At 45.2% G+C, this 24,718-nt stretch overlaps 1 protein-coding gene across 1 annotated transcript in view; it reads right to left on the reverse strand.

The window, feature by feature from the left end:
- Positions 1-24,718, reverse strand: part of LOC144691008 (cytoplasmic phosphatidylinositol transfer protein 1-like) — a 195,973-nt gene that overhangs the window by 70,751 nt on the left and 100,504 nt on the right. The window contains exons 4-5 of the mRNA XM_078558986.1: positions 6,983-7,071; positions 5,219-5,226 (exon numbers count right to left, since the gene is read on the reverse strand). Coding sequence (XP_078415112.1) covers positions 5,219-5,226; positions 6,983-7,071 — 97 coding nt within the window. The remainder of the gene's footprint in view (positions 1-5,218; positions 5,227-6,982; positions 7,072-24,718) is intronic.

Raw genomic sequence — 24,718 nt, forward strand, 5'->3', positions numbered from 1 at the left:
AGATCAGCTACCTAGCCACATTGCTGATGAACTATAGTTAGAAAAGGATCCTTGTCCAGTCTCAGACTTGCTGAATTCCCAATAAGCCTGATTAAAGTACAAAGGATTATTGATCCATTCTTCTTACTGCCTCTGAAAGAGGGAGCAAAGAAGCCAGTGAAAGGAGCAGGAAAAGGTTAATGTTTGCTTATTAGGGCCTAGCCAAGGTCATTAATGAAGACCATATTATTGATGGACTTCTGTTGCTGCACAGCCAACTCAAATGAGCATTTAATTCGTCATCAAATTGGGTGTTTATGGTTTAATGATTTATCACCAGTGCATCAGTAAAAGGAGCAAGTAGCACACAGGGGGTTTCTGGCTGTAATGGCTGTTGGTGAGTATAAACATTAAGCAAGGCTTTCTCCCGTGGGCTTTGGGACTGTCTGTTGGCAACAACTGGGTGTCCTGAGCCCACGCTCGTCAGGAGCCTGACTGGAGGGAGCTATTTTTCTGAAGCTGACTCCTAATTGGTTGGCTCCATGCTCACCATCCTATTAAGGATGGCGAGTGGTCTCCCAGCCCAATCAGCATCTCTAGAGCCTCAGCAGTCCCACCGGGAGAGGAGGACGCTGCTAAGGTACATAAGAGACCTCAAGGGCACCTCACAATGGAGGCGCCCTCGGAGGCATAAATTTAAACTATAAATTCCGAGGGGTCGAGCAGGCAGGCCCCTTTGGAAAAAGGGAAATTCCTCTGGCAACAGTGCTTGGGCCTAGGGTGTGGCCTTTGCTGCCGGTGGCTCCCTCATTAGGGAATTGGGCATTCAGCTCCAATGGCCTCCAACCCTCCGCAGGGGGGATGCCACCATTAAGATGCCAGTCTTCCCAGCTGACAGCAGCATTTTGCTGGTGGGCCCTCTAAATTGCCCCCTACTTGGGCCTTTAATTATTTAAATTGACTGCCCGGCTCCGTTCAGCAGGGGGGCAATCTGCATCCTGGCATGCCTCCGGGAAACTTCCTCGGCAGCAGGAATGAATGCGAAGGGGAGCAGCCCTGATCCAGCTCCCTATTTCCCCAGCAACCCACCCCCATGACCGCCAACCGGGGCTGGGGAAATTCTGCCCACAGGGACAGGAGTAGGCCATTCAGCCCCTCAAGCCTGTTAAGCCATTCGATTAGATTGTGGGTCAATGGTCCATTTATCTACCTTGGTTCCACATGCCTTAATATCTTTGCGGTTCAGCAGAAGGAGGAGGGATAGGACAAGTGGGTGGCTCAGAAACCTCGAGCCCACAACTGGTCCGACCCCAGGCAATGGGTTTGCTGCAGCGCAGTCATGGCGTGTTATGAGGCACAGCTTGCCAGGGGAGCCACAAAAAGCCTGCGGGGACAATCACCCATTAGCTGGACTCCAAAGTGCCCTTGGCAGTAAAAGGAAGGATTCATGAGAGATGTCCCCCGCTGTGTTTACAACCTAAATGAACAATGTCTTCAGCGTGGGCATCATTGGTGTTGCTGCGTGCTGAAAGCAGCATGCAGTGTAGACAACCAGTGATCCACACGATCACTCAGGCAGTACCTTCAATCTAAGCGCCAGACTCCTCCACACTAGCCCAGCTACCTTCTAACATTGTGGGCCAGCTCTTGTGCCAATCTCCATTCAGAGCAAGCCCGCTCCAGTCCACGTTGCAAGATGGAGACAAATGGAGATGACTATTCTGCCCGAAGCAAGTAATGAGCCCTCGGCAATTAACATTGTGTCGACTCTGTGTCGGTTTCACAAATTAGAAAGTAGCCAATCTCCTTAATTAGGTTAACCTCCACCTCTCAATTAATGTAATTATAGAGGCTGATCATCTGTGAAGAAGCAGATTACAACAATGAATAACCTTCACAGCAAAATGGAAAATGCACCAGAAGATAATGTTAAGCACTGGGATGATGTTTCTTCATAAGTATTCTATATGGGTTTTTAAATTACTGGGAAGCTTTTTGTGGCAATTGACATTGTGATAAGTTTTCTAACTCAATCTTGGGTTAGAAAGCCAATCTCCGACTCTATGCACAAGTTGGTTTTCTATGTATTAATTCAAGTGAATAGCTGTATCAGATTTCAGTAATATCATGGTCTGGGAATTCAGAGAACATTAAGGTTTATTTAGAATCGATTTCAAAGATCATTTCTTCAAAATGGGGACAGTTCATAGCTCTAATATGCTAGCGAGGCTGAAATAGGGGATAAATTCAAAATACGTGCACCAAATGGATTAATTCCTTCAGGTCTTCACTAGGTAAACACATACTCGCCATAGCTGGTCATAATTCAGACAGGATCGGCAACTGCCATAAATGAGATACATAACTCAAACAGAGTAAAAAGGGTTCAAAGTTAAAGTCCTTAGTGATGAATGGCATTCATCCTAAGGGTTTAAAGAATGAAGACTTGGGAGTTTCTGCGATGCCAGAGAGGTCTTGCTATATATAAAGGAACGAGTTAATGTGGCATCCATTTTCGGACAGAACTAACCTATTAATCTTTCATCAATACTTGGTAAAACAGTGGAATCGGTTACCCATGATTGACCTGTGACATTAATATTTATGATCATGGTCACAGATATTTATGAAAGGAACGTACCCAATATCATTAAAACACAAGAGATCTATGTCACCTGCAGCGCATCTAATCCTATGCATTTTGTCACGCAAGAACATCCACAATAGGAGGAGTAGGCCAATCGGCCCCTCGAGCCTGCTCCCCCATTCAAGAAGATCTTGGCTGATCAGATTGTGGCCTTAACTCCACCTTCCTGCCTGTGCCCCCATAATCTCCCCAACCAATCAAAAGTCTAACTCCGCCTCGCATATATCCAGTGACCCAGCCTCCACTGCTGGTTGGGGAAGAGAAACGCCAACGATCCTCAGGGAAGAAATTCCTCCTCATCTCCGTCTTAAATGGGGGACCCCTTATCTTGAAACTGTGCCCCTTAGTTGTAGATTCCCCCACGAGGGGAGACATCCTCTGAGCATCTACAGTGCCAATGGTCACAAAGCTTCATGTTATCCCTTCACTAGAAACTTCTAAAAGCAACACTAAGAACTTATGAAAAGTGCAGCAGACTATTTTTAAAAGGTATCTTTCAGTATAAAATTATTTCCCTCATGTGTTTGCCAATGCAAGTTATTTATTGCTGTAACCTACACCTTCACCAGCAGTTTCTGCAATTGCATTAATTGAGAGAAAGAGATTGACCTGATTATGGAGATTCAGTGCTTTCTAGTTTGTGACTAAGGCTAACATAGTGTTAATTGTAGAAAGCTTATTGCTGTCTTAAGCAAGACTAGGGAATCTCCTTCAATGTTGCTTTCATTCATAGTATCAGGAAGTTTTAACTAGCTTCCAATGCCAGATCAATGCTAAACAGAAAGAGGTTTCTTTTCTAACTTGTTAATAGGATGTGGCATTGTTGACAAAGTCAGCATTTATTGCCCAATTCTAAATGCCTTGAGAAGGTGAGCTGCATTTTTGAACCACTGCAGTCCATGTGGTTTAGATGCACCCACAGTGCTGCAAGGGAGGAAGTTCCAGGATTTTGACCCAGCGACACTGAAGGGACGGTGATATAGTTCCGAGTCAGGACGGTGTGTGTCTTGGAGGGGAACTTGCAAGTGGTGGTGGGGCTGAGGGTAGCTTGAGGCACTGAGGGAGGGAGTGGGAGGGAGCCAGAGCAGGAGGGAGGAATAGGTCAACTGGATTTGAAGAACTAAATGAATTGGCATTGGTGGGTGGGTAAAGTCTTGGGACATGTGCAAAATTAATAAGCGAGCTGTTTTTTCCCCTTACCCTTTTCTGTAAACAGCATGATTAGTTCAAAGAGCAGCTCACCTTCCCAAGGGCATTTAGAGGGAGGCAATAGACACTGGCTTTGCCAGCAATGCCCATGAACAAGCTACAAAACAAAACCTCTTTCTGTTCGGCATTGATCAATTGGTTAAAATTCCCTGATACCATGAATGAAAGCAACGTTGCAGGAGGTCCCCTAGTAGTCTTGCTTAAGACAATAATAAACCTCTCCAATTAATACCATGTTGGCCTTAGTCACAAATTAGAAAGCTACTTGTGAACTAAATCGCTCTGATAGGTTTCAAAACTGATTAACTGGGTCTACGCTGACCACATGGATAGCGTAGCAAGGACCAACAACACAGGAGCTAATGTACAATCAGGCAGTGATATCATAGAATCATAAGGCACCAGAGGCCATTTGACCCTTCACACTTGAGCTTATAGCTCTTTCAAAGGGCTAATCAGACAGCTCCACTCCCCTGCTCTTTCCCTGTAGCCCTGCAAATTTTCCTTCTCAAGTATTTATCCGACTCCCTTTTGAAAGTTACTGTTGGATCTGCTTCCACCACACTGCAATTCAAATCAGAACAACTCTGTGGAAAACAAGTGTTTCCTCATCTCACTTCTGATTCTTCTGCCAATTATTTTAAAACCAACACCTTCGAGTTCCCAACCCTACTTCCAGTACAAATAATTTCTCCTTTTTTCACTTCACTCACTTTTCCAGAACCTCTTCATCCAAATCAGGGTTGCAGGGAGTCGGAGCCTATCCCGACAGGCAGCGGGCGCTAGGCGGGGTACACCCTGTATGGGACCAGTCCATCACAGGGCACATACTCACACGCGCGCGCGCACACATAGAGGGACAGTTTACTAGAGCCAATCCACCTGAGCAGTACGTCTTTGGACGGTGCAAGGAAACCAGGGCACCCAGAGGAAACCCACACACAGACACAGGGAGTACGTGTAAACTCCACACAGAGAATCACCCGAGGTCAGGATCAAACCCGGGTCCCTGGAGCTGGGAGGCAGCAGCGCTAACCACTGCGCCACCCGAATCCCTTAACATTTTGTGCATTACCATTAAATCTCCCTTTAATAATCTCTGTTCTAAGGAGATATGCTATGGGTCACACCAACATATTAAATGTAGATGACTCTCTCATCAAATATCATGCTAAATGGTACAAGTGGGCAGTATTGTGTTGAAACTTATCTAACTTATTCAGGAGAGCGATGGCCCCAAGTAAGTTTTGCATGTCACCTATAAATATGGCAGTGGGGGGGCGTGGCTCCTTTTTACTGGATATTTGTTGCATCCGTCATACCCATTACATGCTACATTACTTATTTATCTATGCACAGAATATAAAACCTGAGAGTACTCACTGTGTATTCTAGTTGCGCAGGACGGAAGAGAGGCAATGAAGAGGAAGAGCGGGGAATAAAAAGAGAATAAATTATTAAAACGATCTCAAGCCTACACCACCTCTAAAAGTTACCTGAGAAGGTAATTTCGATCAACATGCCCAATAAATAAGCTGCTTGAGCAAATAGGTTTAAGTGAGTTCATCCTGTGCCTAAAGGACTTTGCAGTCTTTTATGAATCAAGAACAAAAAGCTGTTGCCTAGCAGCAAGGTCCTTAGGAAGAACAGCATTGCATTTTCCAGCAGCTAGGGTACAGAATACAATCGTTCTTCACACTCCAGTGTCGACTGTAGTGTGAGTTAAAGGGAAAACAAACATGTGACCCAAATTAAAGGCTGCAAATCAGATTTTGTGGCATTTAGCGCACAAGCAATTCTGAAATTTGACACTGTTCCAAATGCGTTTTCCTCAGCACAAAGGGAATATATTTCTTTTAATCACCAGTAGAATTAAAAATTGGCAGGGCTGCAAAGACTCCCTTGAAAACCTCCATCTCCACCCAGCCACCCACACTTTCAGCAATACCTCTCAGGATCCGATAGGTGCTACAAGCCAGCCAAGACCACTGGTCACTGGAGCTCTTTAAAACGTCACTGGGCGCTTAAGGCTGTGCCTTTCCAGTTTAACCCAGGAGGTTTTTTTTCTTCAAAACCCAGCCTTGGCAAATTTAAATGGAGCCTGTTTATTCTCAGTCCAGTTGCTAGGCGGAACTCCATGGGTGGGGGGTCAGTAAGAGGAATCAGGAACTGCTCCCTTGCCATTCACCAAGCGGCTCAGGCAGCAGCTGTGGAGAATTACTATCTCCCCTCAGTGGAAGAAAGCGTCAGTCAACCCCTTGCAGCCTCTGTGTCAGAAGGTTGTGGGTTCAAACCCCACTCCAGGACTTGAGTGCAAAAATCTAAGCTGACACATTTCAGTGCAATGCTGAAGTAATACTGCACCATCAGAGATGCTGCCTAGTCCTGGCCAACATTTCTCCCTCACCCAATACTGACTGAAACAGTTTAGCCAGTCTTTCATTTCATTCACTGTCTGTGGGTCCATTCACGCAAACTAGCTCCCATGTTTGCCTGGGGAGCAACCAAGACTGCGTTTCATAAGTACGCTATTGGCTGCAAAGTGCTTGGAGACATTGCAAGGATGTGAAAGGTCCCATAACAAATCTTAACTTCTAGCTTTCTTTCCAGGTAAATTCCTCTGCGCAGGTTACCCGAGTTTAACAATCCTCATCAAGTCCGAATCACACTGGGTAATGAACCCTAACCACGGCAGCCCATTTATTACTGAGCAGGCCTGACAAAATTGTGCTTTCATTGCATTGGGGGCTATTTAAGAGCAGGCACAAGTTCCAGGCAGTTAAGTGCATGGTTCGCAGTAAGTGCCAAAACTCACTGCACTTGTCACAGCATATCAAGCTATGCCAGATACTTTGTCCTTTTTTAGTTTGCTTCCTTGCTGAAACAGTGCACCTCTTGTCTTGAGCTTCACCTCATACCCAAAAGGCAGAGGGGATGCAAAGGAACCCAAAGGGTAAATTGGGAGAGCATGCAAATCACAAATTCAACGACATAAAACAGGAGTACTTGTGTGCTGTTCAGAAGCGCACAGGCTTATGAATCCTGGAAATGCACAACGCATTGCTGCTCTGTCGGAACACATTTGGCAAAAATTTCCATCTTAATGATAATTCCAAATGGAAAACAATAATTGGAAAGGCTTCTTACCTGTGATAGTATAAGGATAGTAGTTCCAGGCCTTTTCTGTGATATAAAATATTCGAGGTACCACAGCCCTAGCCCAGCTAGGGAGTTTGCTGTAAAAAAAAAGGTGAAAATAGTATCAGTAATGACAGAATCCCACATTGAACATGAATGCAAGGTTCTGTACAATAGCCAAGATCATAGGCTAAGCTTATAAATATTCTAAAACATAAGAATCGACAACCATATATGAATGAATCCCAAATTAGGTGCATTACTCCTTGCGTTGCACAGCCCAGTTATTGTATATCATCATGATATGTCACATGTGCTCTGCCTGAAGGCAGGCCCTTGGCTGATCGTCAGCTGCAGCTTCACCCTGACCTGTTTCCTTGCCAGATTTTGTCAATGGCGGTTTGCCATTACCTTCCACTCTCAGAGGCAGCTCGTAATTCTACCTCAGTCAGAATAGGAATCAAACCTGCACTGTTGGCGTTATTCAGAACCACATGCTAGCCATCCAGCCAACTGAGCTAGCCAGCCCCCTATTGTATATCGCATCTCTACACAAATGGACATACGAACATGCAAATTTGGAGGAGGAGTAGGCCACTCGGCCCCTCGAACCTGCTCCGCCATTCAATAAGATCATGGTTGATCCGATTGTAACCTAAGCCCCACATTCCTGCCTACCCCCGATAACATTTCATCCCCTTTTTAATCAAGAATCTAACTAGCTGTGCCTCGACTTCCAAAGACTCACGGCCCTCAGAAAAAAATTTCTACTCATCTCGGTCTCAAATGTGCGACCCCTTATTTTTAAACAGCGTTCCCTAGTTCTAGATTCTCCCACAAGAGGAAACACCCTCTCCATATCCACTTTGTCAAGATCCCTCAGGATCTTAAAGGTTTCAATTAAGTCAACTCTTACTCTTCTAAATTCTAGTGGATACAAGCCTAACCTGTCCAGCCTTTCCTCATAAGACAACCCACCCATTCCTGGTATTGGTCTAGTAAACCTTCTCTGAACTACTTCTAACGCATTTACATCCTTCCTTAAATAAGGAGACTGGTACTGTACACAGTACTCCAGATGGTCTCACCAGTGCCCTCTACGACTGAAGCATAACTTCCCTGCTTTTGTAATCAATTCCCCTCACAATAAATTATAACATTCTATTAGTTTTCCGAATTAATTGCTGTAACTGCATACTAGCCTTTTGTGATTCGTGCACTAGGACACCCAGATCCCTCCAAATCTCAGAGCTCTGCAATCTATCATTCAGATAATAATGAGCTTCTTTTTTATTCTTCCTGCCAAAACAGACAATGTGTGCCTCACCCATACCTCAGGATATCACTGCTGTCCATACTGAAATCTGCATAACTCTCTCCTTTTTATACTTCAGATATATCAGAGCAGAGTGTTGGGTCTATTAGGGTCATTATTATAGGGCAGTATTGGAACCGACCATAGGGTCTCGTTGTGCCTAATGAGGGAGTAGAGCTGAGAATCCGCCTGCCAGGTTTGTGAAATCAAGGCAGTTGAACCCAGCAGCAATACCAACATAAAATGTTTTCCCTGGCTGGGGAAAATCTAGCACATGGGGTCACAGTCTCACAATAAGGGGTCAGCCATTTAGGACTCAGATGAGGAGGAACTTGTCCACTTAAAAGGGTTGTGAATTCGCTAGCCTAGAGAGCTGTGGATGCTCAGTTGTTGAGAATACTCAAGACAGAGGTTGATCGGTTTTTGGTTGCTAAGGGAATTAAGGGACTATGGGAACGGTACGGGAGTTGAGGTAGATGATCAGCTCTGACCTTGTTGAATGGCGGAGGAAGCTCAAGTGGCCAAATGACATATTCGAGCTCTAATTTCTATGCTCTTGTGTTCTAACATTGATGCAACAACAAATACAAACATGGCATTGCCAAGGCTGAGTATGTTTGGATAAATCGAGGGTTTGGTAGGCTGGATTTTTGTACCTTGCAAAGCCAGCGCTGCTGAACCAGTAGAACTACGCTTTTGTCAAAAACCATCCCAGCTCTGGTTATTCACCCTCCTTCAGGCAATGCTTTGTATTTACAGTGCTGTAATGTTTATTACATTAAAATTATGGTTACACCCACACAAAACTTTATAGTCCCACAAGTCATGAAAAATGGCAAATGCCAAAGAGTTGCAGTGAAGAAAAATAGACCCTTTAGGGCATTGTTTAAGAGCATGACAGGACACGGATAAATGACAAATGATAAATGGCAAGCTGATCGGCATCCTTAAACACCCCCTTGTTGCTGGCTTCTGACCTCAGCAATCCCACTGTGGGGAAATCCTGAGGCAGGTCTTTCCTATGGAAGGGAGAGGGAATAACATCCATCTCTTACACCGACCCACCCTCATCATCCTCCCACTGCCCCCGCCCCACCCCCACCAGCAGGCTTTGTTGATGGAAGTGCAAAATTACAGAACAACAATACCATTTTCTGACACAAGGCTTTCACATTACAGAAATACAGTCTTAAAAAAAAAAGCACAGGATGACAAAGGCACTTTTACATTATGCCACTTTTTACAGGGTACAAGCAAGGAAATCATTCAACGCAGGCCATTTATTTAACAGTGACAGAATGGGATTGTGTGTATTCAGCTGGCTGCCTTTGACAGATATTTCACCATCACTTGGTGTGGTGTATTCTGCAAGAATCTATTTCACTGAATAGACATGATTCAATGTTTGAGACATGCTGAGTTATAAAATGTGTTTATATAAACTTTAAAGATTGCCATTGGTTGCAAGCCAAGTTCTGATGCAGATTCATAATGTCTATGTACCAAACTGCACTCCATTGCTTTCCATTGTTTAAATTCCAATACAGAAAAAGAACATTATCCCATTTTACTCCTGCTGTGTAGAATGCCGCTTTTCCCCCTCTTCTTGGCCCATTGACAGTCCCCCATCTATCTGGCCAATCGATATACAAACTCCATTAAAGGCTATTCTTTAAGATGGATAACAAGAGAGTGAGTTGACAACTTCATCTTCCCTCTTCTCCTTTCTTTCCTGTGGGGGAGTGGCTTCCCCCACCCTTCCCAGAGGTTTGCTGCACAGAAAATCCCAGACATGAAGTTATGCAACCTGTTCTTGAAGTACAAAATAGGCAGTGCCATTTCAGTCTCTTAAGGCGTACTACTAATATAGAGAGGCTTCCCTTTTCAACAGGTTCAGCCTTAATTGTTCCTACCTCAGGTTTTTCAACAAAGGTCTTTCAAGACCTCAGGATGTCCCACAAGCAGCGACAAGGTAATTTTTTTGAATGGTATTGATTGAGGGATACCAGGAAGCACTCCCCACTCTTCAAAATGGCATGGGATCTTTTACCATCCATCCCAGAGAGCAGATGGGGCCCCAGTTTATCTCGTCTGAAAGATGGCATCAGCTGACAGTGCAGTACTCCCTCCGTACGATTAAGTTCGATTTTAAGTCGAGCACTGGAGTGGGACTTGAACTCTCAAACTTTCTAACTCAGGGGTGACTAACAGCTGAGTCACTGCTGACAATGCTATACCACTAGCTTCTGGTAGTTACTTGCAATTTTGTTTTCAAGCAAGATTTATAGCATAAAGCCAGCAAAAAAAAAGAGGCACTGTGACTTTAATCCATGCTAAATGCTTGTTGGTCATTAAAGCTTGACTGACCTTTGCAAGTGTTGGAGTTGCACATAATGATATGGCTTTATTCAAAAGGTCAGCTCCAGCAAACTGGCTGCAACAAATGGAGGGTCCATCAAGTTTGTATAAAATTTATTAGAAGTGTCTATTAATTCTCCTTCCCATCTTGTTCCATTTTCATTCAATAAATTTTGTGAATTAAATTAATCTGCCGTGGCTCATTATTGTTCAGCGCCTGATTCTCTTGCGAACGCCACATGAAAGTACTCGCACTCCAGTCTTTACTCCGGCACTGAATGATGTCTGACCCTAACCTGCTAAATTAGGCCTAATAACACTTGGGTAATGTACCGCGGGACGAGAACAAACATCTTGCCAAACTGCTACCAAAATGAAGATAAATGCCCTCTCGACTAAAATGGCGGCAGCAGGCAATTTATTATCACTTGTGCAAAATATTGTCACTCCCAGTACAAGGCTCCAAGGCAGGCTTGAATAATGTGGTGCCAGAAATAGCAGCCTCGGGATTTTAAATTGAAAAATTGCGCTGGGGAAAGCGAGACAAAAATAATTGGATAATGGGCTTCATCGCGTCTATATTTAGCTGCACAGATTAATGTCTGCTTAATGAAAGAACCAATTTCACGTGTCGTCAATGCAAGTTTATGCAACCCATCCCCCCGTCATCCCTCACTTACTAGATCTTTGAGCCTAAAGTACGAAATGAGAGCCTGTTAAATATAGAGGTCCATGTTTTATTTAAAAAAGAAAAAAAGAGGGTGCTACATTGTTAATTATTAAATCCATATTAAAGAAGGGAAAGATCTGCTTAAATTAGACTGAAGGTGTTATTAAATACTTTATGCCTCACAGCAATGGATAGCCGTGACTGTTTAATCAGGAACGGACTGGCATCCAATGGAACTTTTCTGTCAATAATTCATTTCCATAGTGACTAACAAATCAATAATGTATTGATACTCACTAAAGCAAAGAATGCACTTGGAAATGTATTAAAAAATCGATCTTTATGCAAGAAAAACTTTTTATCACCCTATTTTCGTTGCTATAACTTATTAAACATCTTGGAACTTTATAGCACACAGAGAGCTAGGAAGATGTTAATATTCTAAACTAAAGATGTGGAAGGCAAGAGAGGTACTCTCTCCGATTGGGTAGGGTTGCCAACTCTGGCTGAACATATTTCAGGAGATTTACTGCCTGCAAATTAATTTTTAATTCTTGGAGATTCCAAGGTAACCCTGGAGGTCTGACAACCTGACTGAAGTGGGGTTTCCACACTCTTAGTAGGAAAGCCCCACGCAGGGAGCCCAGGTTAGAGTTTCAGAGCTACCATGTTAACAACTCTTATCGTCAACCTGTGCCCTCTGATAGCGTGGCTTCCCCTTGGGGGACAAGGGGCGGTGGGATCATCCATTGAACTGGAGAGAGGAACATTAAGTTCAATGGCTATGCCCAAACTATACAAACCAGAAAAATGCAGTACAAATCAGATTTGTTTGGGGGGGGGGGCAGGGTTTTATGCCCCGCAGGCGGGCGCGTGCCCGACCTGATCGGGCATTAAGTAGCACGTGATGGCCGTGGGCGACGTCGTCTCACAGGCATGTGAGAGAGAGTTGGCAGCACGTCTGTCAACAATGAACAAGCCTATTAATCGATTAATTTAAAGCTATCTTTCGTTGCCCGTCCAACCTCACGGTTGGCGGGTGGACGAATCAGCCAGGCGGCCTTTGGATTTTTTTTTTAGGAAACCTGATCCACGGGGGTGGTTCTTGTGAGTGAGTCTTATGTGGGGATTTGTTTGTTTTCAGATTTTCGAAAGCTTTATTTTGGATTTTAGACGTCTTCAGCTCCCTCAGGCAGGTCCCTACCTTCAGGGAGCTTTCAGCACACGCTATCCCGGCGCATGATTTAAATGAGGCTTGCATGTTAAAATGCTTGGTATGAACGGTTACCTTTAATTCAGGTGTACTGCAGGTTAGTTTCAAGGGGATTTTTAATGCAAGCTGAAGTATTTAGCTGGAAGCCCAGGCTAATGCTCTGGGAGACAGGGGTTCATTGCAGCTGGTGGAATTTAAATCCAATCAATGAATAAATCCAGAACTGAAAGCTAGTTTCAGTAATGGTGACCATCGGTCGTCATAAAAACCCATCCTAGATGTGACTCCAGACTCTCTCACGTGGTTGACCCTTAACTGCCCTCTGAAATGGCCTAGCAAGCCACTCAGTTCAAGGGCAATTAGGGATGGGCGACGAATGGTGGCTTTGCAGAAAATGCCAACATCTCAAGAGAGAATAAAAAAATTCTTGTTGTGGAATCTTGGAATATTGCAGCACAAAAAAGGTGAGCAAACATCCAATCCCACCAAGCCAGCTCGCTAAAAGAATGATCCATTCAGTCCCTTTCTTCTTCAGTTCTCTGCCTGAACTTCAGTCCAACCTGCAGCTCCACGACCTCCACCACAGGTGGGGCAGGGAGGCGGGTCCCAAACCCACCCCAGCTGGGACGGGGATTGATACCCATGCCGTCGGCACCAACCGCAAACCCCACCTCCAAGGGGCCTGTGTTGCTGTGGCAACATACACTTTCACATGCGTGATGTAGTCAAACTTTCTTTCTGCCACACGTCTGACCAGGAGTCTTTCGCACTCTCCCTGCCTGCGTGCGTTGGAAGGATTTACAAGTTGGTGCTCAACCTGTTTGGCTGCATTATGAATGCACCTTCCTTGGTCATCAAATCCTGGAGTGGGACTTGAACCCGGATCTTCTGGCTCAGAGACAGGGGCGCCACCCACTGCGCCACAAGGTCTCTTTGTTATCCTTTTAAAAGGTGTATTTTTCAAATGTTTATTCTTCTCTGTTTAAATACGCTCTTAGATCTCCTTCCACAATGTCTAGCAGGATGTTCCATGTCTGTGAAACCGTGCGTGTCAGAAGGTTTGTTCCCCTTGCACACTGCATTATTGTAATCAATTCCAGTGTCAGGTAGGGCCAAACAGGCTGTATCATGTGTTTTTTATTCTGATCTGATGATACTGCATGTTTTCTCTTCCCCCTCTCAGTCTACCCAGCCTTTCTGCCTCCCACCCCCATCTCCAGCAGCCCCATGCACCTCCCCCCACCTTTTCCTCACACTGTGGCTGTGGCTCGGGTATGGTTCCATGCGGCTAAGCACTCTTCAGTGTTGCATCAACCGTGGCTCTCTTGGTCGCACTCTTGTCAGAAAATTGTGGCTTCCTGAAGTTGGACTCGAGTACAAAAGTGAATCTAATGCTGCAGTGCAGTACTAAGGGAGTGCTGCACTGTTGGAGGCTCTGTCTCCTGGGTGAGACGTTAAACCCAAGCCCCATCAGCCCTCACTGGTAGTAGTGAAAGATCCCATGGCACTGTTTGTAAAAGAACAGGGAAATTATCTCTGGAGTTCTGCATCACTAAAACGGATTGTGATCATCATCTCATTGTTGTTTTTTTTTGTGTGTGGGATCTTGCTGTGCACTAAGTGGCGACATTATAACAGTGACTACACTTCATTGGCTGTAAAGTGCTTTGGGACCTGCTGAGGAGGTGACAGGTGCTATAAAAATGCAAACCTATCTTTTTTCATCCAGCTGGTTACTCCTCACCTATTAAGCGGTGCGCAGCTGCAGGTTTGGCTGTGTTGGTGACATCACAGCCAGGCTGATGCTACCTTCGCCCGGTACCTGCTTTTCACTGGGGAAGCATCGAAACGTTGAGTAGCCGTCAGGAGCAGAATCTCTGGCCGATTGCTCTAATTAACCCTGAACTGCAGAGATAACGGTGGGGAATCCCTGGCTGAGATGACTTAGCCTCGCACTGACTGGTAGTAAAGCCCGAGCCCCTCTGGTCTCGGTGGTGGAGTTGCACAACCACTTCACCACGTGAGGCATCGCAGGAACTAAAGCAGCGTTTCTAGCAACACTGAAATCATGGTGAATTGTTTGAAAAAACTGAAGTGTTCATCTTAGCAAAAAAAAAATAAAAATGCAGTAATCAAATAGCTGAGCTCTTAGGACAATTATGTGCCTCTCTAACAGGAGCACAAAGGCTCTTTAAAAGGGACTTGTCGTACCCTGAATTGTGCATCATTCCAAATGTTGTAAAGGGCAGTGGAAATGCTAATGGGAAACTGAAATATATACAAAAAATAATTACATTTATTGCACTGCTTCGTGACTACAAATTCAAGGGCCTGTTCTAAGTGTGTGTTGTTTTTTTTTGCCAGTTAGCACCCTTAGAAGATGAAGGATAATGTTACCCTGGGCAGGATTTCTGAATCGTTGGGCGGGCCCAGGAGCAGCTGGGAAACTGCCTTCCGCATGCAACAGTGCACGATTTCACAGAGTTAACGTTTCGAGTCCGTATGGCTCTCGAAGAGTAGAGTGGGACTCTTGAAGAGTCATCCGGACTCGAAACATGAACTCTGTTTCTCTCTCCACAGATGCTGTTAGACCTGCTGAGTTTTTCCAGCGTTTTCTGTTTTTGTTTAAGAAACAATAAGACCCTTTTGTCAAGAAAAGGATCTAATACGCGGGCAAAGTGATTAGTGACAGCAGGCAAGAGCCGCACTGTTAAAGAAGATCTTGGATTAATGTAAAATTACTTTGAGTTCAGGCAAATGAGAGTCTGCATCCGATTAATGCCTAATGAAATTTCAATGTGCTGGTGAATGTTCCTTCGAGGGAATCTTCTGACAGGCTGCTAGCTGCGATCGGGTCTGCATCAGAAACAAAGACTGAGCTAACGTGTTGTAAAAATAGAGGGCTCAATGGGATGGAGGAACAGCTTAATGGTTATTACTTTGTTGCACATGTTGGACTATTGGCCTGCACTTTGCTGTAGAAATAATGGTGAGGCTCACTGTTATTGAACAGAAAATGGGACAGCAACCACACAAGCAAAATTAAACACAGAGTTACGCACTCCTCTAGAAGCTTCAATATACAGGAAGTTCAATGAGACTTGCCATTGAAACACATACAGCAGCGTGAAGTTGTTACACTAAACAATCGTGAAAAAGTTATAGCTGGTGCATTCAGGTGTCAATGAATTGTCAATGGTGTAATTATTTCCAAACAACCTCTCTGGCCCTGAAAATTTAGTTTTACATGTATGGAGTCTCAATGCCTCAGAATTTAATTTGTGTTGGAGATTTTTTTTATTAAAAGTTCTATTTTTATTTTGTTCCTTCTTTTACACCTCTCTCCCTTTCTCTCAATTACATCTTTCTTGAACTCCCCCTGAGCTACATTACAACAATGGCTACACCTCAGGAGTACTTCCTGGCTGTGAAGTGCTTTGGTCATCTGGAGGTCATGAAAGATGTTACAGAAACAGAAATACTTTTTTTTCTTGTAGAATCTGACTTTGATGCATTTGGTGGATGGGGCATGGAATAGCACTGGATGCACAATATTCCATTTATTATAAACTCGCCAATCGATGCTGCACAGCATTCCATGACATCTCAGCTCACTTCAGTAGACAGATAACATCAGCCACGTCAGACAGGCCAAATTGGTTTATTCACAAGTATTTTGTTTTTTATATATACAGAAGCAATGTCCAACGCAGAACCAGAATTTTCAAACAACTGATAGAGGTGAATCAAAAGGAAATAAGTATTTTTGAATTGTTTCTACAGAATTCTGAGATGACACAGCTTCAGAAAAAAAAAAAGCAACCTTGTTCTTCAGTAAAAGCAGAATACAGTCACTGTAACCAGGTTTCTCACTGCACACCGGACCTCCATCCAAATCAAAAGATTTGCCCTCTGTACTTAACAAAGGAGGATAATGCATAAATCACACCAGGGACCAGCATTGGCTGTGCAGAGCTGGAAGGGAAAGATGCTTGAATTGATGCTCCTTCACTCCCCTACCTCAGGAGGAGAAAGTGGTTTATGGGCAGACTGAGTCCCACTAAAGGCCAGGGATACCAAAATGAGTGACATAGGAAAGAAAGTGAAAAATAACAATTACATGCACGAGGAACATAAGGAACTGGAGGAGACCATTTAGCCCCTTGATCCGATTCCACCATTCAATGAAATCATGGCTCATCCACAACCTAATTCTATATACCTGCTTTTGCCCCATATCACTTAACAACTTTGGGCAGCAAATATAATTCATTCTCAGATTTAAAATGTACAACAGATCTAGCATCAGTTTCCACTTGTGAGAGAGAGAGCTTCAAACTTCTACAGTCATTTGCAAGCAGACATCTTTCCTAATTGCACTCCTGTATGATCTGGCTCTAAGTTTTGATGATGTCCCTTAGTCCTAGGCTCCCAGCAGAAAAAGTTCCTACTCACCCTAACCTGCTTCCCTTAATATCCTTAAACTTTCAATATATCAGCCTAAATGTCAAATGGAAACAGTTACTCAGTTGGCAATGTATGCCAAATCACACCGCCTCTGACAATAGGAAGCCATTCAATGATGATTTAAAGAGCTTTTTCAATCTGGCTGAGAGTGGTGGGAGGCAGGTTATACATGGTGCAAATTCCCAATCATAGCTAAGCTTTCAAAAGGGCATGCTTTCCCCACAGGGAAGGGGCAAACTGGAGCTGTGAATCACAACTGCACAAGTTCCTGACTTCACAAACAACCTTGGCAGCAGCTCTGCTGCGGTGATGCAGAGATTAATGAGAGGTATCAGCTGTATCTGAAATACAGAAATTGTTCTTTCAATCGCTCGGTAGGACAGAACTTGAATTCGCTGAGAAGGGAGACCTGTTGCCGAAACTTTTCGTTTTGCACTCATCAAGGAAAAATGCAAGAATGTCAAATTTCAGACGATCTAGGGGAGGTGATGGCGCAGTGGTGTTGTCACTGGACTGGTAATCTAGAGAGCCAGGGTAATGCTCTGGGGACCTGGGTTTGAAAATTCTACCGTCTGCCATGGTGGGTTGAATTCAATAAAATCTGGAATTAAAGGTCGAATGATGGCCATGAAACCATCGTCAATGGTCATAAAAACCCATCTGCTTCACTAATGTGGTTGACTCTTAAAATGCCCTCGGAACAAGGGCAATTAGGGATGGGCAATAAATGCTGGCTTAGCCAGCGACGCCCACACCCCATGAACGAATTTTAAAAAGATAACAATTTATACTATAGGAAAAAGGGATGCTGATTGATTGTCATTGAAATGAGTGGCTTTCTAGGCCACTTCAGAGGGCAGTTAAGAGTCAACCACGTTGCTGTGGATCTGGAGTCACATTTAGGCCAGACCAGGTAACGATGGCATTAAAGGGCATTAGTGAACTGGATGGGTTTTTACGACAATCAGTGATGGTTTCATCACTGAGACAAGCTTTATATCCCTGATTTTATTAAATTGAATTTAAATTCCACCAGCTGCGATGGTGGGATTTGAACCCGTATACCCAGAGCATTAGCCTGGGCCTCTGGATTACTAGTTCAATGACATTACCACCATGGCACCATCTCCCCTCTAAGCATTGCCATGGAGAAAGCAATGGGGAGCTATAGGCTACTGCGTAATTCAAAGCAAGGCGCAGGGCTTGAACACATTCCCTTTGTTTGCAGAGAACAGGTCCCTGTGTTTGAATGTGTGCCACTTCTAGTGAATGTAAATGAGCCACTGTATGAGCTCGACTGATTTATCTTACATTGGTTGTTAGTGTAGCTATTAGCACACTCAGGATTGTTCAGGGAGTGCTGTCCAATCACAGAATCGCATCTAACCAGTAGACATTTAACTTTGGGGTTTTGCAAATCTGAGCTGGTTGAGTATATTCCGTACTCTGCCTGCTACTTTTGTTCTTTGTGTTGACACCTCTTGGTGTCCCACCCAAACTTAAACTTATCACTGAGCGATCTGGAGGTGTACGACTATACAGACTCTACACAAGAGGAGGAACAGAGTAGGGCGAGTTTAAAATCTGGCATTTAGTCCTGCACAGGCTCTCCACCAGAGCACGAGAGCTTTACACTGCATCTTGACTAAAATATTCAGCGAGGGCTTCCTGGAAAAGTGCTCAGGCTTCTCCAGAAATTGCACCGCTCAGCATCCTGATTATGTATCCCTAGCAGAATGGATTAAAATGGAGTCAGGAAGGACCATTATGATGACAGTAGCACACACTCGGAGATAATAGTCTGAAGGTGAAGCTAATTTATGCCAAGGAAGGAGTGAACTCACCAACAATAAAATCTGCAAGATTTTGCGTTTTGGGTCAGAACCCCAGTGTCAGGGTGAAAGAGGGGTCCCAACCCCACATCGTGTTGGGAACAGTCACTCCAAATTGATTTTGCCCAGGCTGACCGATAGGCGGCCAGATGGAGTGCTCATTATCCAATTAAGGGTGGCAGGCAGACTTTCCCACCTGGAGGGCCAATAGGTGGTGCTCCAGCATGGAACACGCTGATGCCTGCCATCAGGTAAGGACAAGGGAGGCAGCGAGAGGCAGGCAGCGAGAGGGAGGCAGTGAGAGGGAGGCAGCGAGAGGGAGGCAGCGAGAGGGAGGCAGCGAGAGGGAGGCAGCGAGAGAGAGAGAGAGAGGGGCAGAGAGAGAGAAAGAGAGGGGCAGAGAGAGAGAGAGAGAGAGGGGCAGAGAGAGAGAGAGAGAGGGGCAGAGAGAGAGAGAGGGGCAGAGAGAGAGAAAGAGAGGGGCAGAGAGAGAGAGAGAGAGAGGGGCAGAGAGAGAGAGAGAGAGGGGCAGAGAGAGAGAGAGGGGCAGAGAGAGAGAGAGGGGCAGAGAGAGAGAGAGAGGGGCAGAGAGAGAGAGAGAGAGGGGCAGAGAGAGGGAGAGAGAGGGGCAGAGAGAGAGAGAGAGAGAGGGGCAGAGAGAGAGAGAGAGAGAGAGGCAGGGAGAGAGAGAGGGGCAGAGAGAGAGAGAGGTGCAGAGAGAGAGAGAGGCAGAGAGAAAGAGAGGGGCAGAGAGAGAGAGGGGGGCAGAGAGAGAGAGGGGGGCAGAGAGAGAGAGAGGGGGGCAGAGAGAGAGAGAGAGAGAGAGAGAGGCAGAGAGAGAGAGGCAGAGGGAGAGAGAGAGAGAGGCAGAGGGAGAGAGAGAGAGAGGCAGAGGGAGAGAGAGAGAGAGGGAGAGGGAGAGAGAGAGAGAGAGAGGCAGAGGGAGAGAGAGAGAGAGAGAGAGGCAGAGGGAGAGAGAGAGAGAGGCAGAGGGAGAGAGAGAGAGGCAGAGGGAGAGAGAGAGAGGCAGAGGGAGAGAGAGAGAGAGAGGCAGAGGGAGAGAGAGAGAGAGGGAGAGAGAGAGAGAGAGAGGCAGAGGGAGAGAGAGAGAGAGGAAGACGGAGAGAGAGAGAGAGGCAGACGGAGAGAGAGAGAGAGGCAGAGGGAGAGGGAAGGAGAGAGAACAAAGTTCTGTCCCAAATAACAGAAAGCTTCAGAATATCCAATGAGAGGATGGTTGAACAAAGAGACAAAATCAGAATGTGTCATAGGGAAATCTAAAGCAATCTACTCTTGCTAAAAGTCAACATTTGCAACTCCCTTGGGAGTAAATCTTGGCTCTGTGACCTCATATAAAACAGGTGATAGCAAATCAGTCTTCAAGCAGGAATGTTAAAGAGGCAGCTGTTTTGCACTGAAACGAGGAGAAATGTGTTCACTCAGGGGATTTAATATTCTCTTCGCCAGAGGGCTATGGATGCTCCGTCATTGAGTATATTCAAGGCCGAGATCGACAAACATTTGACTCTTAAGGGTTTCAAGAGTTTTGGGGAAAGTTGAATTTAAATCCAGGATCAGCCAAGATTTTATTAAACGGCTGGAGGGCCTCATGGCTTATTCCTGCTTCTATTTCAACTTCTCAAGTTCTTAAGCAAAATGGGTCACTGACTCCTTATCACCCATGTTCTCCTTATACACTAGGGCAAAACAATGAATGAATTCAACAAAATGCTCTCTCTCCTGTAAAGTAACTCTTGACAAAGAGCAAGATCGACCAGACATCCTGATAAGAATATTGGCGAGATTATGGTCAGCCTTAAAAAAGGTTCAGTAAACGTTGCTGAAGTGAAACAAAGCACAGGCAAGAATGAAACAGGATGTTAAGCACCGATACATTTTCTAATATGGTCGTTAAAGTGGGCAGGGTCCTTTGATTCTCAAGCCTTTCTGGTGGTCACCAAACCCTCAAGGCCCTGTTGCGTTTGTGCAAATGCAGGCGTGTGCCCAATATTTCCTGCTTCATTTGAAAGTGGTAATTTGACCTTTGCAACTTTAGCAGAAAAGCTAAGGCTTTCTTTTGCAAGCGTTGCACCTGAGGCTGGCTTTGGCGCCGGACATTTTCTCCGCTCAAAACAGCGTGCAGATCTTTGGCGAGATAAAAAAAGATATTTTGTCACTCGAGCAAAAGATCAAAATGGTACTCGACAGCCTTTGGAGGGCCAGGCAGAGCATTTTCTTTCCAATGCGGTACAATATCTGACAGGAAGTATTACTCACTAAACATTTAACAGCATCAATGCTTTGCTGCAGGGCCAATTCGGTGGTTGGGCCAAAATGGCAGCAATTGTTGATGGAGGTTGAGTTCTATGAGAATATGGCTGCAAGGCCTCTCAAAACAGATCGCTCTGACAAAGCTATTCGAGGAGGTGGCTCTGCGAATGTGGCAAATCTCAGGGGAAGATAGAAACCATGTACAGTGAAATCAGATCTTGTACCTTCCTAAACGCACTGTGGGTGTGCTTACGCCCAATGGACTGCAGCGGTTCAAGAAGGTTGCTCACCACCACCTTCTCAAGGGCAATTAGGGAAGGGCAACAAAATGCTGGCCTAGCCAGCGATAACCACACCCCATCAATAAGTTTTTAAAGAAGGACAGGCCCTGAAATGCCAGGCTGGAAGTGTAACTAGGACTGAGTTCACCAGAAACAAGCTTAAATTTCATGCAGAGTATTTGATTAATTGGGGGACTGGAATTCTTTTAACAATGAACTCCGGTGAGACAACATGTCATAGACATGGCATTTACAGCATGAATACAGGCCATTCGGCCCTATTGTCCCAGGCTAGTGTTTATGCTCCACATGAGCCTCCTCCACTCTATCTACATAACCTTCTATTCTTTTCTCCTTCAAGTTCTTATCTAGCTTCCCCTTAAATGCATCTATGCTATTTGCAACAATTCATTTTGGCAAAAATAAAAATACCTGGAAAAACTCAGCAGGTCTGACAGCATCTGCGGAGAGGAACACAGTTAATGTTTCGAGTCCGTATGACTCTTCAACAGAACTAAGGAAAAATAGAAAAGAGGTGAAATATAAGCTGGTTTAAGGGAGGGGGGGAGTGGGACAGGTAGAGCTGGATAGAGGGTCAGTGATAGGTGAAGATAGCCAAAAGATGTCATAGACAAAAGGACAAAGAGGTGTTGAAGGTGGTGATATTATCTAAGGAATGTGCTAATTAAGGGTAGAAAGCAGGACAAGCAAGGTACAGATAGCCCTAGTGGGGGTGGGGTGGGGTGAAGGGAAGGAATCGAAATAGGCTCCTCTTCACCATGGACGTCCAATCCCTCTACACCTCCATCCCCCACCGGGATGGTCTGATGGCTCTCCGCTTCTTCCTCGAACAGAGGCCCGAACAATCCCCATCCACCACTACTCTCCGTCTGGCTGAACTTGTTCTCACACTGAACAATTTCTCCTTAAACTCCTCTCACTTCCTCCAAATAAAAGGTGTGGCTATGGGTACCCGCATGAGCCCCAGTTATGCCTGTCTCTTTATGGGGTATGTGGAGTATTCCTTGTTCCAGTCCTACTCCGGCACCCTCCCACAACTCTTTCTCCGGTACATCGATGATTACTTCGGTGCTGCTTCATGTTCTCGTCGGGACCCGGAAAAATTTATTAATTTTGCTTCCAATCTCCACCCCTCCATCATTTTCACATGGTCCATCTCTGACACTTCCCTTCCCTTCCTTGACCTCTCTGTCTCAATTTCTGGTGATAGACTGTCCACCAATATTCATTACAAGCCTACCGACTCCCACAGCTACCTCGACTACAGCTCCTCACACCCCGCCTCCTGTAAGGACTCCATCCCATTCTCTCAGTTCCTTCGCCTCCGTCGCATCTGTTCTGATGATGCCACTTTCAAAAACAGTTTCTCCGATATGTCTTCCTTCTTCCTTAACCGAGTTTTTCCACCCATGGTGGTTGACAGGGCCCTCAATTGTGTCCGGCCCATCTCCCGTGCATTTGCCCTCACACCTTCCTCTCCCTCCCAGAACCATGATAGGGTCCCCCTTGTCCTCATTTATCACCCCACCAGCCTCCGTGTTCAAAGGATCATCCTCCGCCATTTCCGCCAACTCCAGCATGATGCCACCACCAAACACATCTTCCCTTCACCCACCGGCGACATTCCACAGGGATCGTTCCCTCCGGGACACCCTGGTCCACTCCTCCATCACCCTCTACACCTCAACCCCCTACCACAGCACCTTCCCATGCAACCACAGAAGGTGCAACACCTGCCCCTTTACTTCCCCTCTCCTCACCGTCCAAGGGCCCAAACACTCCTTTCAAGTGAAGCAGCATTTCACTTGCACTTCCCTCAATTTAGTCTACTGCATTCATTGCTCCCAATGCGGTTTCCTCTACATTGGAGCGACCAAACGCAGACTGGGTGACCACTTTGCAGAACACCTTCAGTCTGTCCGCAAGCATGACCCAGACCTCCCTGTCGCTTGCCATTTCAACACACCACCCTGCTCTCATACCCACATGTCCGTCCTTGGCCTGCTGCAATGTTCCAGTGAAGCTCAACGCAAACTGGAGGAACAGCAGCTCATCTTCCGACTAGGCACTTTACAGCCTTCCGGACTGAATATGGAGTTCAACAATTTTAGATCATGAACTCTTTCCTCCATCCCCACCCCCTTTCCGATCCCCCTTTTTTTCCCAATAATTTATATAGATTTTTCTTTTCCCACCTATTTCCATTATTTTTAAATGTATTTCCATCCATTGTTTTATCTCTACCTTTTAGCCTATTTCGATCCCTTCCCTTCACCCCACCCCCACTAGGGCTATCTGTACCTTGCTCGTCCTGCTTTCTCCCCTTAATTAGCACATTCCTTAGATAATATCACCACCTTCAACACCTCTTTGTCCTTTTGTCTATCTCCACCTATCACTGGCCCTCTATCCAGCTCTCCCTGTCCCACCCACCCCACCCCCTCTTAAACCAGCTTATATTTCACGTCTTTTCTATTTTTACTTAGTTCTGTTGAAGGATCATTCGGACTCGAAAGGTTAACTGTGTTCCTCTCCGCAGATGTTGCCAGACCTGCTGAGTGTTTCCAGGTATTTTTATTTTTGTTTTGGATTTCCAGCACCCACAGTTTTTTGCTTTTAATTAATTTTGGCAGTTCATTCCACATTGTAACCACTCACTGCGTAAAAATGTTTCTCCTGAATCCTCAATGGATTATTAGACACCGTTTTTTTTATATAAAGAGTACCCGAGTTTTTGTCTCCTACAAGTGGAAATATCTCACCTACCTTGCCAAAACCCTTCAAAATTTTGAAAGCTTCTATCAGGTCACACCTCAGCCTACTCTCTTCGAGATGAAAAAGAGCTCCAACCTGTTCCACCTTTCCTGTTATTCACTGTTCATGTAAATCTCTTTCGCACTTTCTCCACTACCTCAACGTTCACTTGGTAGTCTAGAGACATGCGATCTTTCAATTTCTGTAGCTTCTAATGATCACTGCCCCTTTGTCGCAGTATGTATTCCTGCCACACAACTCTGCAAGCGCAGCTCTGGCATCTGCCCTGTCCGATGGCTGGAGTCGGACAACCACACAAGTTGGTTCATGGCAACATGAACTGAAAAGCCAATAGCATAAGCACTTCACTGATAAGTGAGGGAAAGGGGATTAAAGCCCTTCAGCGTAACACACTCACAAGCGCCATGAAGGGCAGTCATAAAGCAGCCACTGACTAACATGCACCTACTCTTTCCATCTGGAGGAGTCAGAGTCGAGAAAAATATGAAATCCATTGTCATTTAATTGCACTGGGTCATTATTTTAGCTGTTTAAAGGCAACA

The sequence above is a fragment of the Cetorhinus maximus genome, chromosome 15 (genome assembly GCF_964194155.1).
Source record: "Cetorhinus maximus chromosome 15, sCetMax3.hap1.1, whole genome shotgun sequence".
NCBI lineage: Eukaryota > Metazoa > Chordata > Chondrichthyes > Lamniformes > Cetorhinidae > Cetorhinus > Cetorhinus maximus.